General features: G+C 38.0%; 1 protein-coding gene across 9 annotated transcripts in view; it reads right to left on the reverse strand.

Moving 5' to 3' along the window:
• Nucleotides 1–18,922, reverse strand: part of ROBO2 (roundabout guidance receptor 2) — a 668,594-nt gene that overhangs the window by 78,604 nt on the left and 571,068 nt on the right. For 8 of the 9 annotated variants that reach the window (XM_058184861.1, XM_058184864.1, XM_058184867.1 and 5 more), the window contains 3 exons: nucleotides 11,192–11,357; nucleotides 10,301–10,467; nucleotides 8,019–8,140 (listed from right to left, as the gene is read on the reverse strand). In XM_058184861.1, the coding sequence (XP_058040844.1) occupies nucleotides 8,019–8,140; nucleotides 10,301–10,467; nucleotides 11,192–11,357 (455 nt within the window). Of the gene's footprint in view, nucleotides 1–8,018; nucleotides 8,141–10,300; nucleotides 10,468–11,191; nucleotides 11,358–12,754; nucleotides 12,868–18,922 lie in introns of those variants that run through there. The other variant, XM_058184870.1, reaches the window with a different exon arrangement.

Here is an 18,922-nt window from a genome sequence, read left to right on the forward strand (position 1 = left end):
GTAGAACGATCACTCAATCTTCAAACTTAGGATGGTTGATGAGAAATTAGTACGACTCCAGTATTCTCTTGACAAAATTCTATCAGCCTGTGCCCTGCTTCTTTTTGTACTCCAAGGCCAAACTTGCCTGTTATTCTGGTTATCTTTTGGCTTCCTACTTTAGCATTCCAATCCCCCATGATAAGGACATAATTTTTTGGTGTTAATTCTGTAAGGTGCTGTAGGGCTTCATAGAACTGGTCAATTTCATCCTCTTCAGCAACGGTGGTTGGGGCATAGAGTTGGACTACTGTGATATTGAATGGTTTGCCTTGGATTCGAACTGAGATTATTCTGTCATTTTGGGGATTGTATGCCAGTATTGCTTTTCTTTTATTCTTTTCTTTATTCTTTTATTGACTATGAAGGCTACTCCATTTCTTCTGAGGGATTCTTGCCCACAGTAGTATACCTGATGGTCATCTGAATTAAATTCACCTATTCCTGTCCATTTTAGTTTCCTGATTCCTAAGATGTTGATGTTCAGTCTTGTCATCTCTTGTTTGACCACATCCAGTTTGCCTTGATTCATCTTACATTCCAGGTTCCTATGGAGAAAAGATCTTTGCAGCATTGGACTTTCCTTTCACCACCAGATACATCCACAGCTGAGCATCCTTTTGGCTTTGGCCCAGTTGCTTCATTCTTTCTGGCGCTACTAGTACTAGCCCTTTGCTCTTCCCCAGTAGCATACTGGACACCTTCTGATCTGAGGGGCTCATCTTTCAGCGTCATATCTTTTTTTCTTTTGGTATTGTCCATGGGGTTTCCATGGCAAAGATACTGGAGTGGGTTGCCATTTCCTTCTCCAGTGGATCATGTTTTGTCAGAGCTCTCTGCTATGACCTGTCTGTCTTAGGTGGCCCTGCACAACATAGCTCATAGCTTCATTGAGCTATGCATGCCCCTTCGCCATGACAAGGCAGTAATCCATGAAGAAATATAGGCAAGTATTTTAATTTATTTATTATTAGTCAAATTTAAATAGAATAGAATAGAATAGAATAGAATAGAATAGAATAGAATAGAATAGAATAGAATAGAATTTTTTATTGGCCAAGTATGATTGGATACACAAGGAATTTGTCTTGGTGCATATGCTCTCAGTGTACATAAAAGAAAAGATACGTTCATCAAGGTACAACATTTACAACACAATTGATGGTCAGTATATCAATATAAATCATAAGGATTGCCAGCAACAAGTTACAGTCATACAGTCATAAGTGGAAAGAGATTGGTGATGGGAACTATGAAAAAATTAATAGTAGTGCAGATTCAGTAAATAGTTTGACAGTGTTGATGGAATTATTTGTTTAGCAGAGTGATGGCCTTCGGGAAAAAACTGTTCTTGTGTCTAGTTGTTCTGGTGTGCAGTGCTCTGTAGGGTCGTTTTGAGGGTAGGAGTTGATAGCTGTCCATCTTACCAGAAATGATGTAAGTTGGAGGTTTGCAATGTGACATAATGACACGTTTCATTATTTGACCTCTTCCAATAGTGACCCTTATGGCAAATGCCCACAGTCTTATATTTTGGAAGAAAAATGAAATTTCAGATTAGCTCTCTTTGGAAAGTTTTTGCAAAGATCTATAACAGAATGGATGAGAAGTGAAACGTCTTCAAAGAAAAAACAAGAAAGTCCAGTTGCCTCTTGAAAAAAGCAGGGGATAACCATGACCTGGATGCAAACATACACATGCTTCTATATCCCATCTTTGTTCTCGAAGTCAAGACACATTCATAGTGCTCTATCCTCCTACATTTCTTAACAATAACCTTGTTTTTCAACTGCTTGCTACTGTGACACTGAGTGTCACAGTCCTTCCTTCAGCTATCAGAGATCAGGCATATTGGGACCCATCCTACAGGGGAGAGCACATTATGCCCACAATATTGTAATAGCAGTGACACTTAGTCTTATATACTGCTTCATAGTGCTTTACAGTCTTCTCCTGCAATACTGTAATACTGTATTCTAACCACTGTGCCATCACAGCTCTTGATATAGGTGAGATTTGGTTGGAACTGATGATAAACTTAGAAATAGTTTTGCCCTTAATAAAACCAAAGGGTAAATTTGAAGTAGTTTATGGACTGATGAAGACAAGCATGCTTTACAAGAAAAGAGAGAAAAACATGGAAAGGTATAGTGAATAGTTCTGGTATAAAATATACAGCTTTTTTTTGTTTTTTGTTCTTTTTCTTGTCTTATGTAAGTTAGTATTTAGATGATAAGATAGATAGAAAAACAGCCTCGGTGTTTATCCGGATAGAAAGAAAAGAATATGTGATAAACTGTATATATGTCAGAGAGAGGAAGGGAGGGAGGGAGGAAGGGAGGGAGGGAGAGAGAGAGAGAGAGAGAGAACTAAAAGAAAACTACAAGTAAAAATTTCATTATTAACTTTGATAAATCTAAAAATAATAAATGTAAAAAAAAATTATTATTTAAAAGTAAAGCAGTGATCTCCTTTTTCTGACAGGATTAAAAATGTTAGTAACTTGACTTATGAGTTATAGTGGAAAGTTTGTATGAGATTCAACCTCTTCATTTTAACATATGCAATTTCTATATGAGAGATATAGAAGTTGTTGCCCTGATGGGTAACACATTGATTTAAGCCAGAGAATAAAACCTCCTATATGGAACATGCATGCTCTTAAAGAAAAAACAAAAAGAAGTTGAAAGAGTCCTGGATGAGGAGATGATTCTACTATAATACAATTCTGCTAAGTTTTTATTGAAACTGATATTGATGGACCACTATATAACAGATCTTCATCTATTTGACGGCTCAGAGTGGATTCAGGTATATCATGTAAAGAGATGCATCCCAAAACTAATCACATTAAAATTGAAGGCTGAGTGACGGATACATAGTGTTTTTTTAGAAATTTTGATTGTATGCAATGAAAGATTGAATCTTCTTATAATACATAACTGAGTTCGATAAAGCAATGTTCTCAGAATGTTGGCCTTTCATAGCTTAATGACAGATGGAACAAAATTATTCTTAAGCCAGCTTGCAAATTTTATAATTGTGGCTATCCATTTCTGTCCTCAGTGAATTAATTATTCTTTTAAATTTATTTTGTAAAACAAATTGGTGTAGCAGTATATACTGTCCAATATATGCCAGTCAGACATATATAAAACATGTATCTTTTTATTTTACATACTGTTTCTGGAAAACTGAATACAGAAGGATGAAGCACACAGGACAGCCAAAAAGCATCACTAAGGATGCCCAGCATGAAAATATAACTATCATTACATTTTATTGGATAGAGGTTGTAGTGGAAAATTGATCTCAAAGTTATAAATGCTTTTCCAAGTATTTGTTACTCTATCAATGGATGAAGTTATAAAGAAAACATAAATTATGGCTTGCAACCCAAGCATTGTATTTCTTTCAGTTAAATATAGTATACTTGAAATATATCTAAAAACAATCTGTTTACCAGTTTACTGAAACTAACACTTGTAGCAAATAATAAAATGTTCTACAGTAAGAACCCTAGAAAGCAGTTTACCAATTGTCTTATATCTGCCAAGTTATAGGTGTCATCATAATTAATTAATTTTGCAAATTTAGATGATCACCTATCTTAACTACTACAATTCTGGGTGAACAAAATGATACAAATACAAAAGCACAATAAACAAATGGAATCCATTAAAAAACTATGCTAGGCCCCTCATTAATCTGTCTAACAACATAAAAAAAATGTCATGCCGGGGTCTAACTAACACCCTGGCCTTCATGCCTGGGGAAAGGCCAGCAGGATCAAGACCATTGCATTGCCATTAGAATTTTGGCTGGAAAGTTGTAATGTAAGACAGACACTATAATAGAAAAAGAAAACCAAAATCCAGGCAATGTCTGAGAAAAAAACATATTCTGAATGATTGTATAAATTATGTTACAATTACAAAACAGTGAACAAAGAAAAAAGGATCTATGCAATATCCATTTATACTACATAAATTACATAAACACCAAAGAAAACCACAGCATTAAATCCAGCTACAGAAAACAATAAAATGATGCCCAGCATTATAATATACTGTAATTCACCCAATTGGGACTCTATACAGCCTGATGTAAAAATCTGAAGAAATAGCCAAATCTTGAATGCTCTCTGGAGACCTGCATGGTTAGGGTCAAACGATTGGGGCAAGAATATTTCAGAAGGCAGTGTCTACTATGAACATCTCTGATGTCTTTTAAATCCAGATCTGGAATGTGTCCTTCCTGTTAAAGCACATGAGATGGGCAGATATCTTAGGGCGCAGATATGCCTGACACACAGGGCTTTATTAGTTATAACAACCAGATGACTGCAAGGAATATAAATCCCTCCATCCTTCACCATTCAGCCAGAACTGAAAAAGCTTCTTGGATGAGAAGCAAAATGTCTTCAAGGGAAAAAAAAGTCCAGTTACCTTTAGAAAATACACTAACTGAAGTTTTTGAATCAGTTCAAGGGCACCTCTTCTAGAACTCCATGCAATAATCTAATTCAGAGATGATTAAGGCATGAAAAATTGCAAGCCATGAATGGGTTCAATCCAGCTGCAGAATGAAATTGTGCAAACACACCCTGCAACGGCTGCCACCTGCTTTCTCAGAAGGAGTTATGTGTGCCAAAAGACTCCTAAATTATATAACGGTAAATGTAAAGGTTTCCTCTATCCAGTTGTTTCTAACTCTAGGGGCACTGCTCATCTCAGTTTCTTAGCTGAGGGAGCCAGCATGGTCCAAAGATATTTACATAGTTATGGGCCAATACACCAGGTGCATAGAACTCTGTTACCTTCCCACTGAAGTAGTACCTATTTATCTGCTCACATTTGCATGCTTTTAAACTGCTAGGTGGGCAGGAACTGGGGCAAATAATGAGAGCTCAGCCCTTCGTATGGCGCTTGGGTCTCGAACATGAGATGGGCAGATAACCTAGGGCAGAGATGCTCCTTTCTAGTTGTCTTTAACCACTGAGCCATCGTGCTCCTCTTGTATTGTATACTGAATCCAAATGTAACAGTGCAAATTCATTCAGACTAAAGGATGAAATTTCTCCAGTGGAATGAAAAACCCACAATTACTTGATTTTGGTAGGATTGAGCCCTATTATTTCCCATTCAGACTAACACTGCCTCCAAACATTGAAACAGAACTTCACTTGTGAATTCAAAATCAGATATGTACAACCTCATGTCAACAAATGACCTTTCCTTGTGAATTTATGTATATATTAAAGAAAAGAGGAGACAGACCTCTTGAAAAATAGGGGTCAAGGATTAGACTGCTCTCCCCCACCAACATTGACTGGAAATGCCCTGAAGGAACAGGGCTCTCAATTGCCAAGCCTATAATAAGGTCCAGAAAGATATCATATTGATAGAATTGAAGGCTGTCAACAAGTCAATGATTCAGTATCAAGATTCATCACAGGTTATCTACAAGCAGAACCGAAACTCCCTTATATATGTATCTTAGCCTCAAACCTAATTAGTGTTCTAACCCAGCCTTAGCAGAAACAAGAAACAGACTCCTTTATCCTGAAAAACCTGTCTTTATTATCTCTTGTGAATTAATAGCATTCACACACTGAAAAGTCCAGGCAATAATCCTTCAAAGAGTTAACTGCAGTAACAGACCTTATCAGTTCCCTGAGATAATTGCCAGGCCAGCCCCAAAACTGTAAATTAAGATCTGGCAAGCAGAATCTGAGGCACAAAACGTGATGAGCCATGATGAGCCAAATCTTCTGAATTCTGAACAGTTGTCTCCTACAACCATCACTCCCCTTTCCTTCTATTTAATCCCTAACTGGGAGAGACCATTCAATGTCCACGTGTACCTTGCTTCCCGAGTTGACTCCTTGTCCTCAGTTGTTCACCTCTCCTAAAAGCTCTGCGCATATGCGCATCTAAAACAGGCCCCAGCTGTTCTTCCTCCCCACTTATCTCAGCTTCCGAAGGCAGCTGCCTCTTCAGTGGCTGGGAAATGTTGGACAGTCCTGGCTCTATCTCTGCTTTCAATGCAGAACATCCATCAGAGCCTTTCTCAGACTCCAGAACTGGCCCAAGTTCCTTCCCAACCTCCTCCTCATCCGAGTCTGCCACCAGCTCTGCTAGCAGTTGGCGGGCCACAACAATTAAAAGGAGTCCAGATGATCCAATTTATAAGAGATCCAGGAGGAGGAGGAGGAGGGGAAAAATAGCATAATTGAAAAAAAAATCCCTATTTTTTGTTTCTTGTATCAAAATTATATAAAAAATAAACTTGGTATAGCTAAGATCTAAAGACTGAATATGAATGAATAAAATAGCAAAACTTCTGTGTAAGAAGAAAAAAATCTTCTAATAGGATTAAATAAGATTTTTTGGGGTTTCCCACAATTATGAAATGATTTCTGGGTATCAAAAAAGATGGCTGAAATCTGATGCACTGATGTTTCTTTTCTTGAATAATGTTTTTAACATTATTAAATATTTTTCATGTTAAGGGATTCTCCTTAATAAAATTAGAAAAAATATAACATGAGACATTTTATCTCTCTATGACGTTATATGTGTAATATTGATTTTAATTAGTTTTTTTATTTCTCACCCAAATCTGAATAACCTCAATATAGTGTATTCAGTGAGTTTTCAGACATCCTTCACTTTTGTCAATTTTGTTATGCTGCAGCCCGATCTACAGTTGTTGAAATTCATTTTTTTCTCATTAATCTACACTTAGTACCCCATAATGACAAAGTGAAAACAGATTTTTAGAAATATATGTAAATGCTTTCTTAATGCACTGTTACTAGTAAGGTCTTATCAAATGTATGGAAAGGAGGAGCTGGAACATGGTGATCAGACTCAGTATTTATTTTATAATTTTGAAAAGCTTGAAAAATGTTGAGCTACTCTAATTTGAAGATAAAAGTTACTGAATTGATTTTTCAAAATACTATATATATGCCTTTTCTCATAATCAAGATTTCCCATCAAATGCTCTTCTAAGGTTTTACTGCTCTAGCTAATCATCATTTTTACTATAATCATCTACTTTTACTTTGCTTCACACAGCTGTTTATAAATATAGATTGCAATTTAACTTACTGTTGACATAATACAAAGAAACATCAAAAGAAGAAAATGCATCTCAGTAGAAATTACACCTGTATGGAATAGAGATTTTGTTCTCTAGGACACTCCTTTCACAATTGTAATAATAGGTAAAGACATTTGATAACTGCTAGATTAGTTTTCCCTGCTGATTCTTATGTGTATTTACTCAAAATACACATAATACCATGAAGGCAAACATTATAAGTATACACCATTTATAGAGAAAGATAGCATATGTGCACATACATCTAAATTTTACATGAAAAGAAGCATATACATGAATCAAGTTACCATGTGACCCCAATAAATTATTCACAAAGAAATAAAGTCCTCATCAGAAAAATTATTCCATGTAATATGTAACATGTAATCTACTTTTTAATTTCTAATAAAACAGAATTGCAAACATGAAAGGTCACATATAATTGTTATCATGTATCAAATAATGAACAATTAAGTATTCTTTTTTTTCCTAAACTGATGAATAGGAAATATGCAGCAAACAATATATATTCAGATGATTTCTGAATATATATTCAGATGATTTCCAAGGACATAAAGTAAAAGAGAATAGAAAGTAGGAGTGGTAAGTATTTGTTTGCCAGCAGTCAGAATGCCAAAAGTATTTTCTGCCATCTGCCAAACCAACTTTCTAAAAATAAAATGAATTCTCAGAGAATGTCATTCAAGATCCTAAAACAGACTTCTAGTCAAGAATTTATTTATTATTTATACAGTTTATTTGTAAATGAAGTAAATATTAAAATATCACAGTACCATTCCAATTACTGATTAGAATAAGGAAAAAATTAAGAACAATCAGACATTTTACATTTTTTTCAAATGTCTTACCGTCCAGGTCACTTGAATTGTGGTAGGGGTAAGCACAACAGGATTATGTAGTCGCACAATTACATCACCAAGCTCTTTTTGGACTTGTCTGTGATCCACTCCTTGTGCTGGTGGACTGATATCTGCCAGGTCAAACATATCAGTATGCATCAATGTTATTAACTAACTAAGGAGAGTCAATTAAATCAATTTATGATGATGATTGAAAGCATAATAACCTTCATTTAAATTATTTTACTGAAACTAGTTTATTGTCAAACAATGTAGTACTCAGATTGGATTCTGGGCTGGATAGAACACTTACAATTTATATAGTAGCAGTATTTTTATATAAATTTATTTTAATAAACATATATTTTTCAAATAGTATTGAAATGTCCACTGAGAAAACAGCAGCATTATTATAAAAGAATGCCTCCAATCCCTACTCCCTGCAGGCAGTTAGCCAGATACTATTGTGAACATTTTGAAAGCCACCAAGAGGCCTAAAAGTGTCATGAGATGTACACCAGTTCAACTTAAGTTCTAAAACAAATAATCCTAGAGTGTGATCAGTGTAATCTCAGTCTCATACCAATACCTGAATCCTTACTGAACAGTGTCCAGATATCCAGCTTTTTCTAAGATGTTGTGAGACATTTCTAACCTCTAAATACAGTGGTACCTTGGTATTCATCGTTAATTGGTTCCGGGAGGCGCAATGACAACCAAAAGCGATGAGTACCAAACATTTTTTCCCCATTAGAAATAACGTAGTGAGTCACAGGACAGCCGGCATTGATAAGTTCTAGCTTGTGCATGAATATCTAACAAACTATGAGTACCGGAACAAAATTTTCACATCAAAATGCATAGAGTATCAAATTTGATGAGTTTAAAGTAGTTGAGTACCAAGATATAACTGTATAACAATATAAGGATCTCAAATAATTATATGCAAATGTGGGTCTCCAGGTGTTTCTTAACTTCTATAATTGATTAGTTACTCTTCAGTTATGGCAATTAAATTTGTATACACATGTGATGCAACCGTTGTACAACGTCCTTGTGTTCCTGTAACAATATTCTGCACAAGTGTTTCATAAATATTTTACCCAATGATTATTGGTAGTAGTGCTATCCAGATAGTAGCTATAAGGTTTCAGAAGTTACAATAAAATATATTTCAGTTTAGATAGACTGATATGAATACATATATACATATACACACATATATTACATATATAAATATACATACATACATATACATACATACATGTAATATATATAAGAAAATATTTAAAAAATAATAGAAATTTTTGAACTGATCAGGCAGATTTAAATTCCTAAGAATTGCAAATAAAGAATATTCCTTTCAGAATGATATTGATAAAAGTGTTATCTATCAGTATAAATGTTTTTTCATATGACGTTGTGCTTAGGTTACTTGTGTCGCCAAATCATATGGGCCATTTTATGGAGCCACAGTCAACTGTGTGTTGGCTTATATTTCACTTCTTTAAAAATAATGTATTTATTAGATTAGTTTCAAAGGGTTGCATCACACTGACAATGATTTGAGCAAAGCAATGCTTTAAAGCTGCTTTAGAATATTTAGAAATATTCCTTCCTTTTCAAGTTTTATTTTTTGGTCAATCAGTGATCTTAAATGTATATGGGTCCTAATCTAACAAAATGAAATTCAATGTAGAGAAAAATCTTACACTTAGGCAAGACAAATCAAAAGAACACATATAGACTGGGTGAAACCAGGCTTAATAGCAGTTAACTGTGAGAGGGATCTTGGAGTCTTAGTGAACAACCAATTAAATATGAGCCAACAGTGTGCAGCGACAGCCAAAAAAGCCAATGCAATCCTAAATTGCATTAACAGAGGGATACAGTCAAGATCATGTGATGTACTAATACTACCCTATAAAGCCTTAGTAAGGAGAGATTCAACCTGGAAACAAGGATAAATTTTCTGACAGTGTGAACAATTAAACCAATGGAACAGCTTGCCTTCAGAAGTTGTGGGAGCTTCATCACTGGAAACTTTCAAGAAGAGACTGGACTACCATCTGTCAAAAGTGGTGTAGGGTCTGCTTGGGCAAGGAGTTGGACTAGATGGCCTACAAGATCCCTTCTAACTCTGTTAGTCTGTATCTATATCTGTATGCACTACTGTGTACACATATTATATATACAGTCCAGGGTATACATTCACATATAATATTCTGCATTTGCATATGCATATTATAATTACCTTCAAATAGGCTGCCTGAGAAATAAATTCAAGTTACCTTGGGTTCGGACAGGATCTGACATGGTGCTGGGATCACTCAACCCTTGTGAATTGATAGCTCTCACCATAAACAGGTAGATGGTATTTGGACGGAGTCCTCTCACAGTGTAAGGAATTGTTCTAACATGATTAGCCACTGTTTGCCAGCTATTGCTCACCAACTGGCTGAAATGAAAATGAATTGGAATACTATAGCTAAAATCACATACCTTAAAAAATGGTCAAGGATATGTTTCTATCTGCTGTTAAAGACAAATAAAGACATCATAAAATGTGCTATCAAGACCCAGAAGAAACTATGATAGACTTTAAATCAATTAAAAGCACAAAACTCCTAACATATAATTGATTATGTAGCATCACATTGTTGTCAACTCTTAGTGACCATATAGATTGATTGCTTCATGATGACCTCTCCCTAATCTTGTCCTTCAATCATAGAAAATTCTTATCAGGTAACACAAGAAGGTTAGGTAAACAGGAGATAGCTCTCTATATATTCATCCACATCATCAATAAATAAATTTAAAAGAATTAAAAAAAGGTAAGTGATTATTGATGTATCAGTCCCATATTTAGCTCCAACACTAGAGTTAATTGATACTGGCAAAGAATACTAAAAAATATTTACAGTAAGCCCCCTATTTATTCTTCATCCATTATCAACATGTTGGTAAAATATATTTTAAATATTTTTTATAAGTTTTACTATTATAAACTCATATGAAAAGTTTAAATCAAATGTTTGAAACATTTTAAAACTATGTAAAACAAAATATAATTTAATTACATTAAAAGCACCCATAATTTTTCTGACATTAGCTAAAATTTTGGAATGAATTTTGTTCAAAAATGCAAAGGATCATGACAGTAATACATTTTAACCTACCTAAAAGCTTCAATGATATATGCAGTTGTTGGTAAGTTCCCAGGTGTGCCTGGCTGCCAAGACAAGGTGACACTGTTCTTAGTGACATCAGTGACCTGAGGCTTGGATGGTGGTCCAGGAAGATCATTTAAATCATAATTTTTGCTAACTGCTGCTCCCCCAGATTCTACAGAATGCAAATTGGTTATATTTTACATGTTTATAGTTGTTTACTAAAGGACAATTTGAATATCTATTTTAAATAATTTTGTAGTTATAGAAATGTTTTAAACAGATGCACAACATATTAAAAATAAGTACTTTTGAGGTATAACATATTTTATCATTTCATTTCATTATCATTCAATATAGTAACAAGTGATGCAAGAGAGAGAAAAAAAGATATTCCAACTACTTCTGTTTATAGTAACATTTTTCTCCTATAATGAGAGATTCAGCTAAATTAGGGGTAAAAAACATGTTTAAAACAGTATTTTTCCTTCTAGGCTTGTCTGGGGATATCAGGATTAAAACAGCACTTAGACGGATGGAACTAACTTTTTCGAGCCATCATTTTCCTGTTCTTTGGGTAGATCTTAAAGGGGAAAGCATCAACTATTTCATAATAGGAAAATGGAACTGATCAGAGGATAGACTTTATATGTTTTACATAACATGAAGCATTTTGCCCTTAAACCAGTTCCCTTCAAATTTCCCCAAAATGAAAAAAACATGGATGCATCAGCTTATACTGCAAATGATTTTACATGTGTGTGATGATGTGAAATAAATTCAGTGACTTACACATTTGCATTAGATATTGTGATATTAGTATATAACTGCATCTTTGGGTGTGATGACATAATCCCACATATATTGCTATGTTGATGTCACTTTGGTCTGTTATGGAGACCATTGTCTCTGTACTTAATATTTCCTTCCATGCATACAGTTTTTAGGAGGGACAAATATGAAGTTTCTCAATATACTGAAGGGCCACAATGGCTATCATAGACAGTGCTTTTAGCTTGCTGACCTGTCTATGGAGTTCTGAATTAACTTTTGCCAATACAATGGCTTCTACCACTGGGTCTTGAAGCCATAAAGCTAGAGGGGGAGTAGAAAATGGGAAAGTTTCATTATATGTGTAGAAGGCTTGCACAATATTAAATTTTGCGCTTAACAAAAAACTTTAATAAGAAACAGTGATAATGTATTGAATGTCCTGTTTCATTGTAGTACATTTTTGTTTTAGTTTTCTGTATTATGTAGGCACAACTTTATTTATTTATTTATTTATTTATTTTGTCACAACATCATATAAAAAGATTTTATAGTATATAAACATATATATGAGTAAATATTGGGAGGTATAAGCATCTATATATATATAGGAAGAAGAAAAGAAAAACAATAGGACAGGAACGGTAGGCACATCTGTGCTCTTATGCACGCCCCTTATGGTCCTCTTAGGAATGGGGTGAGGTCAATAGTGGAAAGTTTTTGGTTAAAGCTTTTAGGATTATGGGAAGAGACCACAGAGTCAGGTAAAGTATTCCAAGCACTGATGATTCTGTTATTTACCTGTAACATCCAACACAGCACTCCAAGATGTTTCCCCACTTGAACTTGTGGCAACACAAGTGTATGTGCCCATGTCAGATATCTAAAAACATGGAAATAAGAAATACCAATCCTTTACTTAAAATATTCTTTTAAATATTTTTGTTGTGAACTAAGAGAGTAGTATGATTCAGAATTGTTATAAAGTGGAATACAATATTTCACAAAAAAGAATTATGTATTTCATTTAGTAAATTGAAATAATTCCTTAATTTTATTTGACTTATTTTCATGTTTCCATCCCAAGTTATGTCCCATATAACTACTATCACTAGTTTAAAGTTACAAATTTAAAGGGAAAATAATATAATACTTTTTTGGAAATAAAATATAATTAAGAAAGAGAGAAGTAAAAGTGTAGACATCTAAATCTGCTTTCTAATTGGTGGGAAGCCATGACTATTCAAGTACATTGTTAATCTAAGTCCATATAACAAATACATTCATTTCCTTTAACTATATGAAAGAAAATTGTTCATTCAAATAATGGTATTTCTGAATTATATAATTGCTTTTGTACATGATTATTTAATCAAATATATAGGCTATACAGTATATAGCATATTCCTCAGTGTATGTATTTGATATAAATTATAAACTGTATAACAACTCACACAATACCAATTGAACAGAATATGTATATATGTGTCATAAACTGGATGGATGGATGGATGGACAATCTTCACTGCAATAATATAAATTTGGTAACATTATCTTCCCTAAAAGATTGAATTTAATCATATTATCTCCATACAAGAATTGTTCTCAACTTGTTGAATAGACCAGATAAATAATACAGTCATCATTCTTTCATTGGCTGGTCCAAGTATGATAAGAGTTTCTGCTAATTGAAGAAATCAGTCCTTAGAAATAGTTCTCCTTTGAAGCATATTCTAATTTGTTCATGTTCCACTTTGAATAAGTCATTTATAATTCCTATCAATAATCCACATATTAATTATCAGTGTTAATACTGTTTGCTTCACCTATTTTCAAAGTTTAATCTAACGTCTTATACTTATTCCTTCAAAATCAAAAGTGGCAAGTAATTCTAGCAAGGAAACTATTTGGCTTCTCTCTGAAGGCTTTTCAGTTCTATAGTAATGTGGAGCTAATACTGAAAAACTTGCCATATGTATATGTAGAAGAGATGACACAATGCCTTTATGTTTAGGTCACATATGTTGTTGTTGATTTGTTGTTTAATTGTTGCTTCTCAGTTAATTGATTCACTTTTTATCACCTAATCCAGTGATGGCTAACCTTTTTCCTGTTGCATGCCAAAAGTGGGGGGAGAGCAGGGGATCATGGGCATGCATGCCCACGCCCATAATGCAATGCCCCCACATGGCCCATCCCCCCACACATGCGCACATAACCCCCCACTCCCCCACACATGTGCATGTGACCCCTGCTCCCACTGCGCATGTGTGCATGACCACCCCTGTGCATGCATGCCATACCCCACGCCATCCGTTTTGGGCCTGGCAAGACTCCCTGAAGCCTTCTGGGACCAAAAATGGGCTGTGTGGGGGCACTGCTGGAACCCGGAAGACTGCCAGTGAAGTGCCTCCCCCAGCCCACCATCAAGAACAAGCCAGCGCAGTCCCCTGCCCCTTCTGCCAAGGGAGCATGCCCGCTTCCCGGCAGGTACGTCTCTTACCCTGGCACCAGACAGACATTCCTTTGACAGCGCTTTTTTCCTAATGGCTGGAGAGGGGGTGTCAGCGATTCTCTTCCATAATCCCAGCCACAAGCGGCAGGGTGAGAACTGCTGCGCCTTTCAGGAAAGTAGCAGGGGGAATGCTGCTTTTTTCCTGGTGGCTGGTGGGGGCAGTGGTGATTCTCCTCCAGAATCCCAACTGCAAGCAGCAGGGTGAGAACCGCTGCCCTCACCCGCCACCAAGAATAAGCAGCGATGCTTCTGCTATTTTCCTGGGGCTGCAGGGCTGCACAGCGCCACCCTGGCGCTTGTGGCTGGGATTCTCGAAGAGAATTGCTGCCACCCCCTCTCCAGCCACCAGGGAAAAAAAGCAGGGTTCCCCCTGCTACTTTCCTGGTGCTGTGCAGCGGTTCTCACCCTGCTGCTTGTGACTGGGATTATGGAGGAGAACCGCCACCCCCTCGTCGCTTGTCACCGAGAACAAGCAGAGCTGCTGCTGCTCTTCTGGGGCATCCAAGCTGGCCAGGTGCTCCGGACCACAGATGCGTATCGCCATGGGCTGGTGGGCTAGGGCCGCACAAGAAGGCCCTGAGCAGGCCTCAGGCAGGGAGGGAGGGAAGCCCTGGCCTGCCTGTCCTAGCCGACAGCTCTCTCCCCTAGGAAGTAACCTCTGGGATCCCATCTCCGCATCTTTGGGCATGTGAGCTGTTCTTTGCGTGCACGTGCGGGGAGCTTCGTGTGCTCAAGAAACCAGAAGACCAAGTGGCCAATGCACATGCGCACATAACCCCCACTCCCCACACATGTGCATGTGACCCCTGCTCCCACTGCGCATGTGTGCATGACCACCCTGTGCATGCATGCCCACGCCCATAATGCAATGCCCCACATGGCCCATCCCCCACACATGTGCATGTGACCCCTGCTCCCACTGCGCATGTGTGCATGACCACCCTGTGCATGCATGCCCACGCCCATAATGCAATGCCCCACATGGCCCATCCCCCACACATGTGCATGTGACCCCTGCTCCCACTGCGCATGTGTGCATGACCACCCTGTGCATGCATGCCCACGCCCATAATGCAATGCCCCACATGGCCCATCCCCCACACATGCGCACTCTGGAACCTGAGATCATCTTCCCAGCACACATGCACACTGGACAACTGCTCTTTCGGTTTCTGGAGCTCCTGTGTGTGTGATGACCAGCTGGCTGGCATCCCAGAACCCGGAAGAGCGACGGGCAATGGCTCTGCATGTCCGGAGAGATGGCTCTGTGTGCCACTTCTGGCACATGTGCCATAGGTTCGCCATCATGGACCTAATCCTATAATACTAAAGAGTTCAAGGAAATGTTTTATTGAAATATTATATTGAAATATTAAAAATATTTTACTTAACATTCATATTTCAATATTTGTGCTATCTTGGTAAAATAGTAAATGCTCTAACACTGGAAGTTTTTAAGAAGATATTGATAAGCATTTGAAGTGGTATAAGGTTTCCTCGTAAGCAGGTTAGACTAGAAGACCTCCAAGGTCCCTTCCAACTCTATTATTCTGTTTTTTGTTCTGTTTTCTTTCTAATCTATCTATCTATCTATCTATCTATCTATCTATCTATCTATCATTCTATCTATCTATCTATCTATCTATCTATCTAATTAGCTAGCTAGCTAGCTATCATTATCTCGCTCAAAAGACAAAACCTAAACAAGTTGTAGCTGAATAGCCCTACATAATTTAGCTTTTTCCAAGCTGGTGATTTCCAAAGGCTTTGAAATGCGACTTTCCTCATCCTCTGCCAGGATAAGCTGATGTGCTCAGAAGGCTGGGAATGGTGGCATTTCCTACATTTCTTGTGGGCAGAAGGTGGACCCTATGTTTCCTTGAAAACACCTCCCAATATTTATTAGAGTGACTTCTCTCCCAGAAGAAAGGTGCGAGCGCTGTTTAACAATCCCGTCAGCTAAATCCTATCGAGTCAAAGGCCAGTCAATGGGGCTAGGATGAATTCTGGGTCACCAGGGACCTTTTTGTGCCCGCCTCAACCAGGGCGGGACAAGCAGCCGCCTTTAGCGGCTCTGGAATGGATGTTGAGGTAACCTCAAGAGGCAGCCTCTTTCAACTCCCCGCCTTTTTTAAACGCTCCTGCCGGGCGGCGACAGGACGCGGACACCAAAAGCGGCGCCTGCTCTTCTCCGCTTTTATTTTATTTTAGTATTCAATCGGCAGCAGAGGCTCGAGCCTCTGGGGCGCCGGAAAAGGAGCCGAGGAGCTGCAGCAACGCTTGCAAGAGAGCCAAAAGAGGGGTGGGGGAGAGAAGCAAAAAGAAGAAGAAGCAGCAAGCTTTCCAGCCGACTTCGTGTGGCGCGAGAACGATCCACCGCCTCCTTCCCCGCCGACAGGGCTGAACTGCCGTGCTGCACCACCACTTCCCAAAACAGATTTCCAGACTTGGAAGCAGCCCGCCACGAAAGGAGGAGGAGGAGGAGGAGGCGGCGAGCGCCGGCTGCTCCTGCTGCTGTTTCAGCCTCCGCCCCTTCCAGCGCCTTGACGAGAGCGAGAGAGAGAGAAAGGAACCGCGCTCCGACCGGCTGTGTGTGTGTTTGTGGTGGGGGTCTCGCCCCAGCCACCCACCCACTCGCTCCCTTTCCTCTTCGGAGCGTGGGCTGATCTTAGTCACTGTCCCCGGGGCCGCCGCCTCCTCCTCTTCCTCCACGCCGCCCTCTTGCACGCCTCAACCCCCATCCCCACCCTCTCCGCGCGTGAAGGTCACCTCCTCCTCTTCCAGGCGGCGGCGGCGGGCGGCCCGAGCGGAGCGCCACAGCCGGCAGCTCCGCCTCCCACCTTCCTCCTTGCTAAAGGGCCAAAGTCGGCTCCGCCCCGCTGCTGGGACCGAAGAAAGCCGGTCAGTCCAGCCGAACGGTGAAAGCGACATGCCGAGCGCCACCCGCTTTCACCGCTCGCTGACTGCGATCGCTTGGTCTCGAGTAACTCCGCCAGGCTGTGCCGCCAAGAAACCATTTAAAAGCCCAACTTCTGAAGCACGGAGGGAGAAGAAAGCCCTGGCGGGCTTTTAAATGGTTTCTTCGCGCACAGCCTGGCGGAGTTACTTGCGACTCGAAGTTGTCCCAGTCCAGCCGAACAGTGAAAGCGAGCGCGCCGCATGTCGCCACCGCTCGGCTGGACTGCGACCGCTTGGCTCAGGTCCGCGCGAACTGCTCAGCCTTGGGCAAATCCCGCTGACGATCTCGCCGCCTTTGGCGCCTCCCCAGCGGGTTCCCGGTACATCAAGTGAACTCGAGTATAAGCCGAGCGCTAGCACAAAAACGTGCTGAAAACTCGGCTTATACTGAGTATATACGTATGTATTTTCATTTAGTAAATTGAAATAACCCTTAATTTTATTTGACTTATTTTCATGTTTCCATCCCAAGTTATGTCCCATATAACTACTATCACTAGTTTAAAGTTACAAATTTAAAGGGAAAATAATATAATACTTTTTTGGAAATAAAATATAATTAAGAAAGAGAGAAGTAAAAGTGTAGACATCTAAATCTGCTTTCTAATTGGTGGGAAGCCATGACTATTCAAGTACATTGTTAATCTAAGTCCATATAACAAATACATTCATTTCCTTTAACTATATGAAAGAAAATTGTTCATTCAAATAATGGTATTTCTGAATTATATAATTGCTTTTGTACATGATTATTTAATCAAATATATAGGCTATACAGTATATAGCATATTCCTCAGTGTATGTATTTGATATAAATTATAAACTGTATAACAACTCACACAATACCAATTGAACAGAATATGTATATATGTGTCATAAACTGGATGGATGGATGGATGGACAATCTTCACTGCAATAATATAAATTTGGTAACATTATCTTCCCTAAAAGATTGAATTTAATCATATTATCTCCATACAAGAATTGTTCTCAACTTGTTGAATAGACCAGATAAATAATACAGTCATCATTCTTTCATTGGCTGGTCCAAGTATGATAAGAGTTTCTGCTAATTGAAGAAATCAGTCCTTAGAAATAGTTCTCCTTTGAAGCATATTCTAATTTGTTCATGTTCCACTTTGAATAAGTCATTTATAATTCCTATCAATAATCCACATATTAATTATCAGTGTTAATACTGTTTGCTTCACCTATTTTCAAAGTTTAATCTAACGTCTTATACTTATTCCTTCAAAATCAAAAGTGGCAAGTAATTCTAGCAAGGAAACTATTTGGCTTCTCTGAAGGCTTTTCAGTTCTATAGTAATGTGGAGCTAATACTGAAAAACTTGCCATATGTATATGTAGAAGGCTTGCACAATATTAAATTTTTGCAACAAAAAACTTTAATAAGAAACAGTGATAATGTATTGAATGTCCTGTTTCATTGTAGTACATTTTGTTTTAGTTTTCTGTATTATGTAGGCACAACTTTA

Source organism: Ahaetulla prasina, chromosome 5, assembly GCF_028640845.1.
Source record: "Ahaetulla prasina isolate Xishuangbanna chromosome 5, ASM2864084v1, whole genome shotgun sequence".
NCBI lineage: Eukaryota > Metazoa > Chordata > Lepidosauria > Squamata > Colubridae > Ahaetulla > Ahaetulla prasina.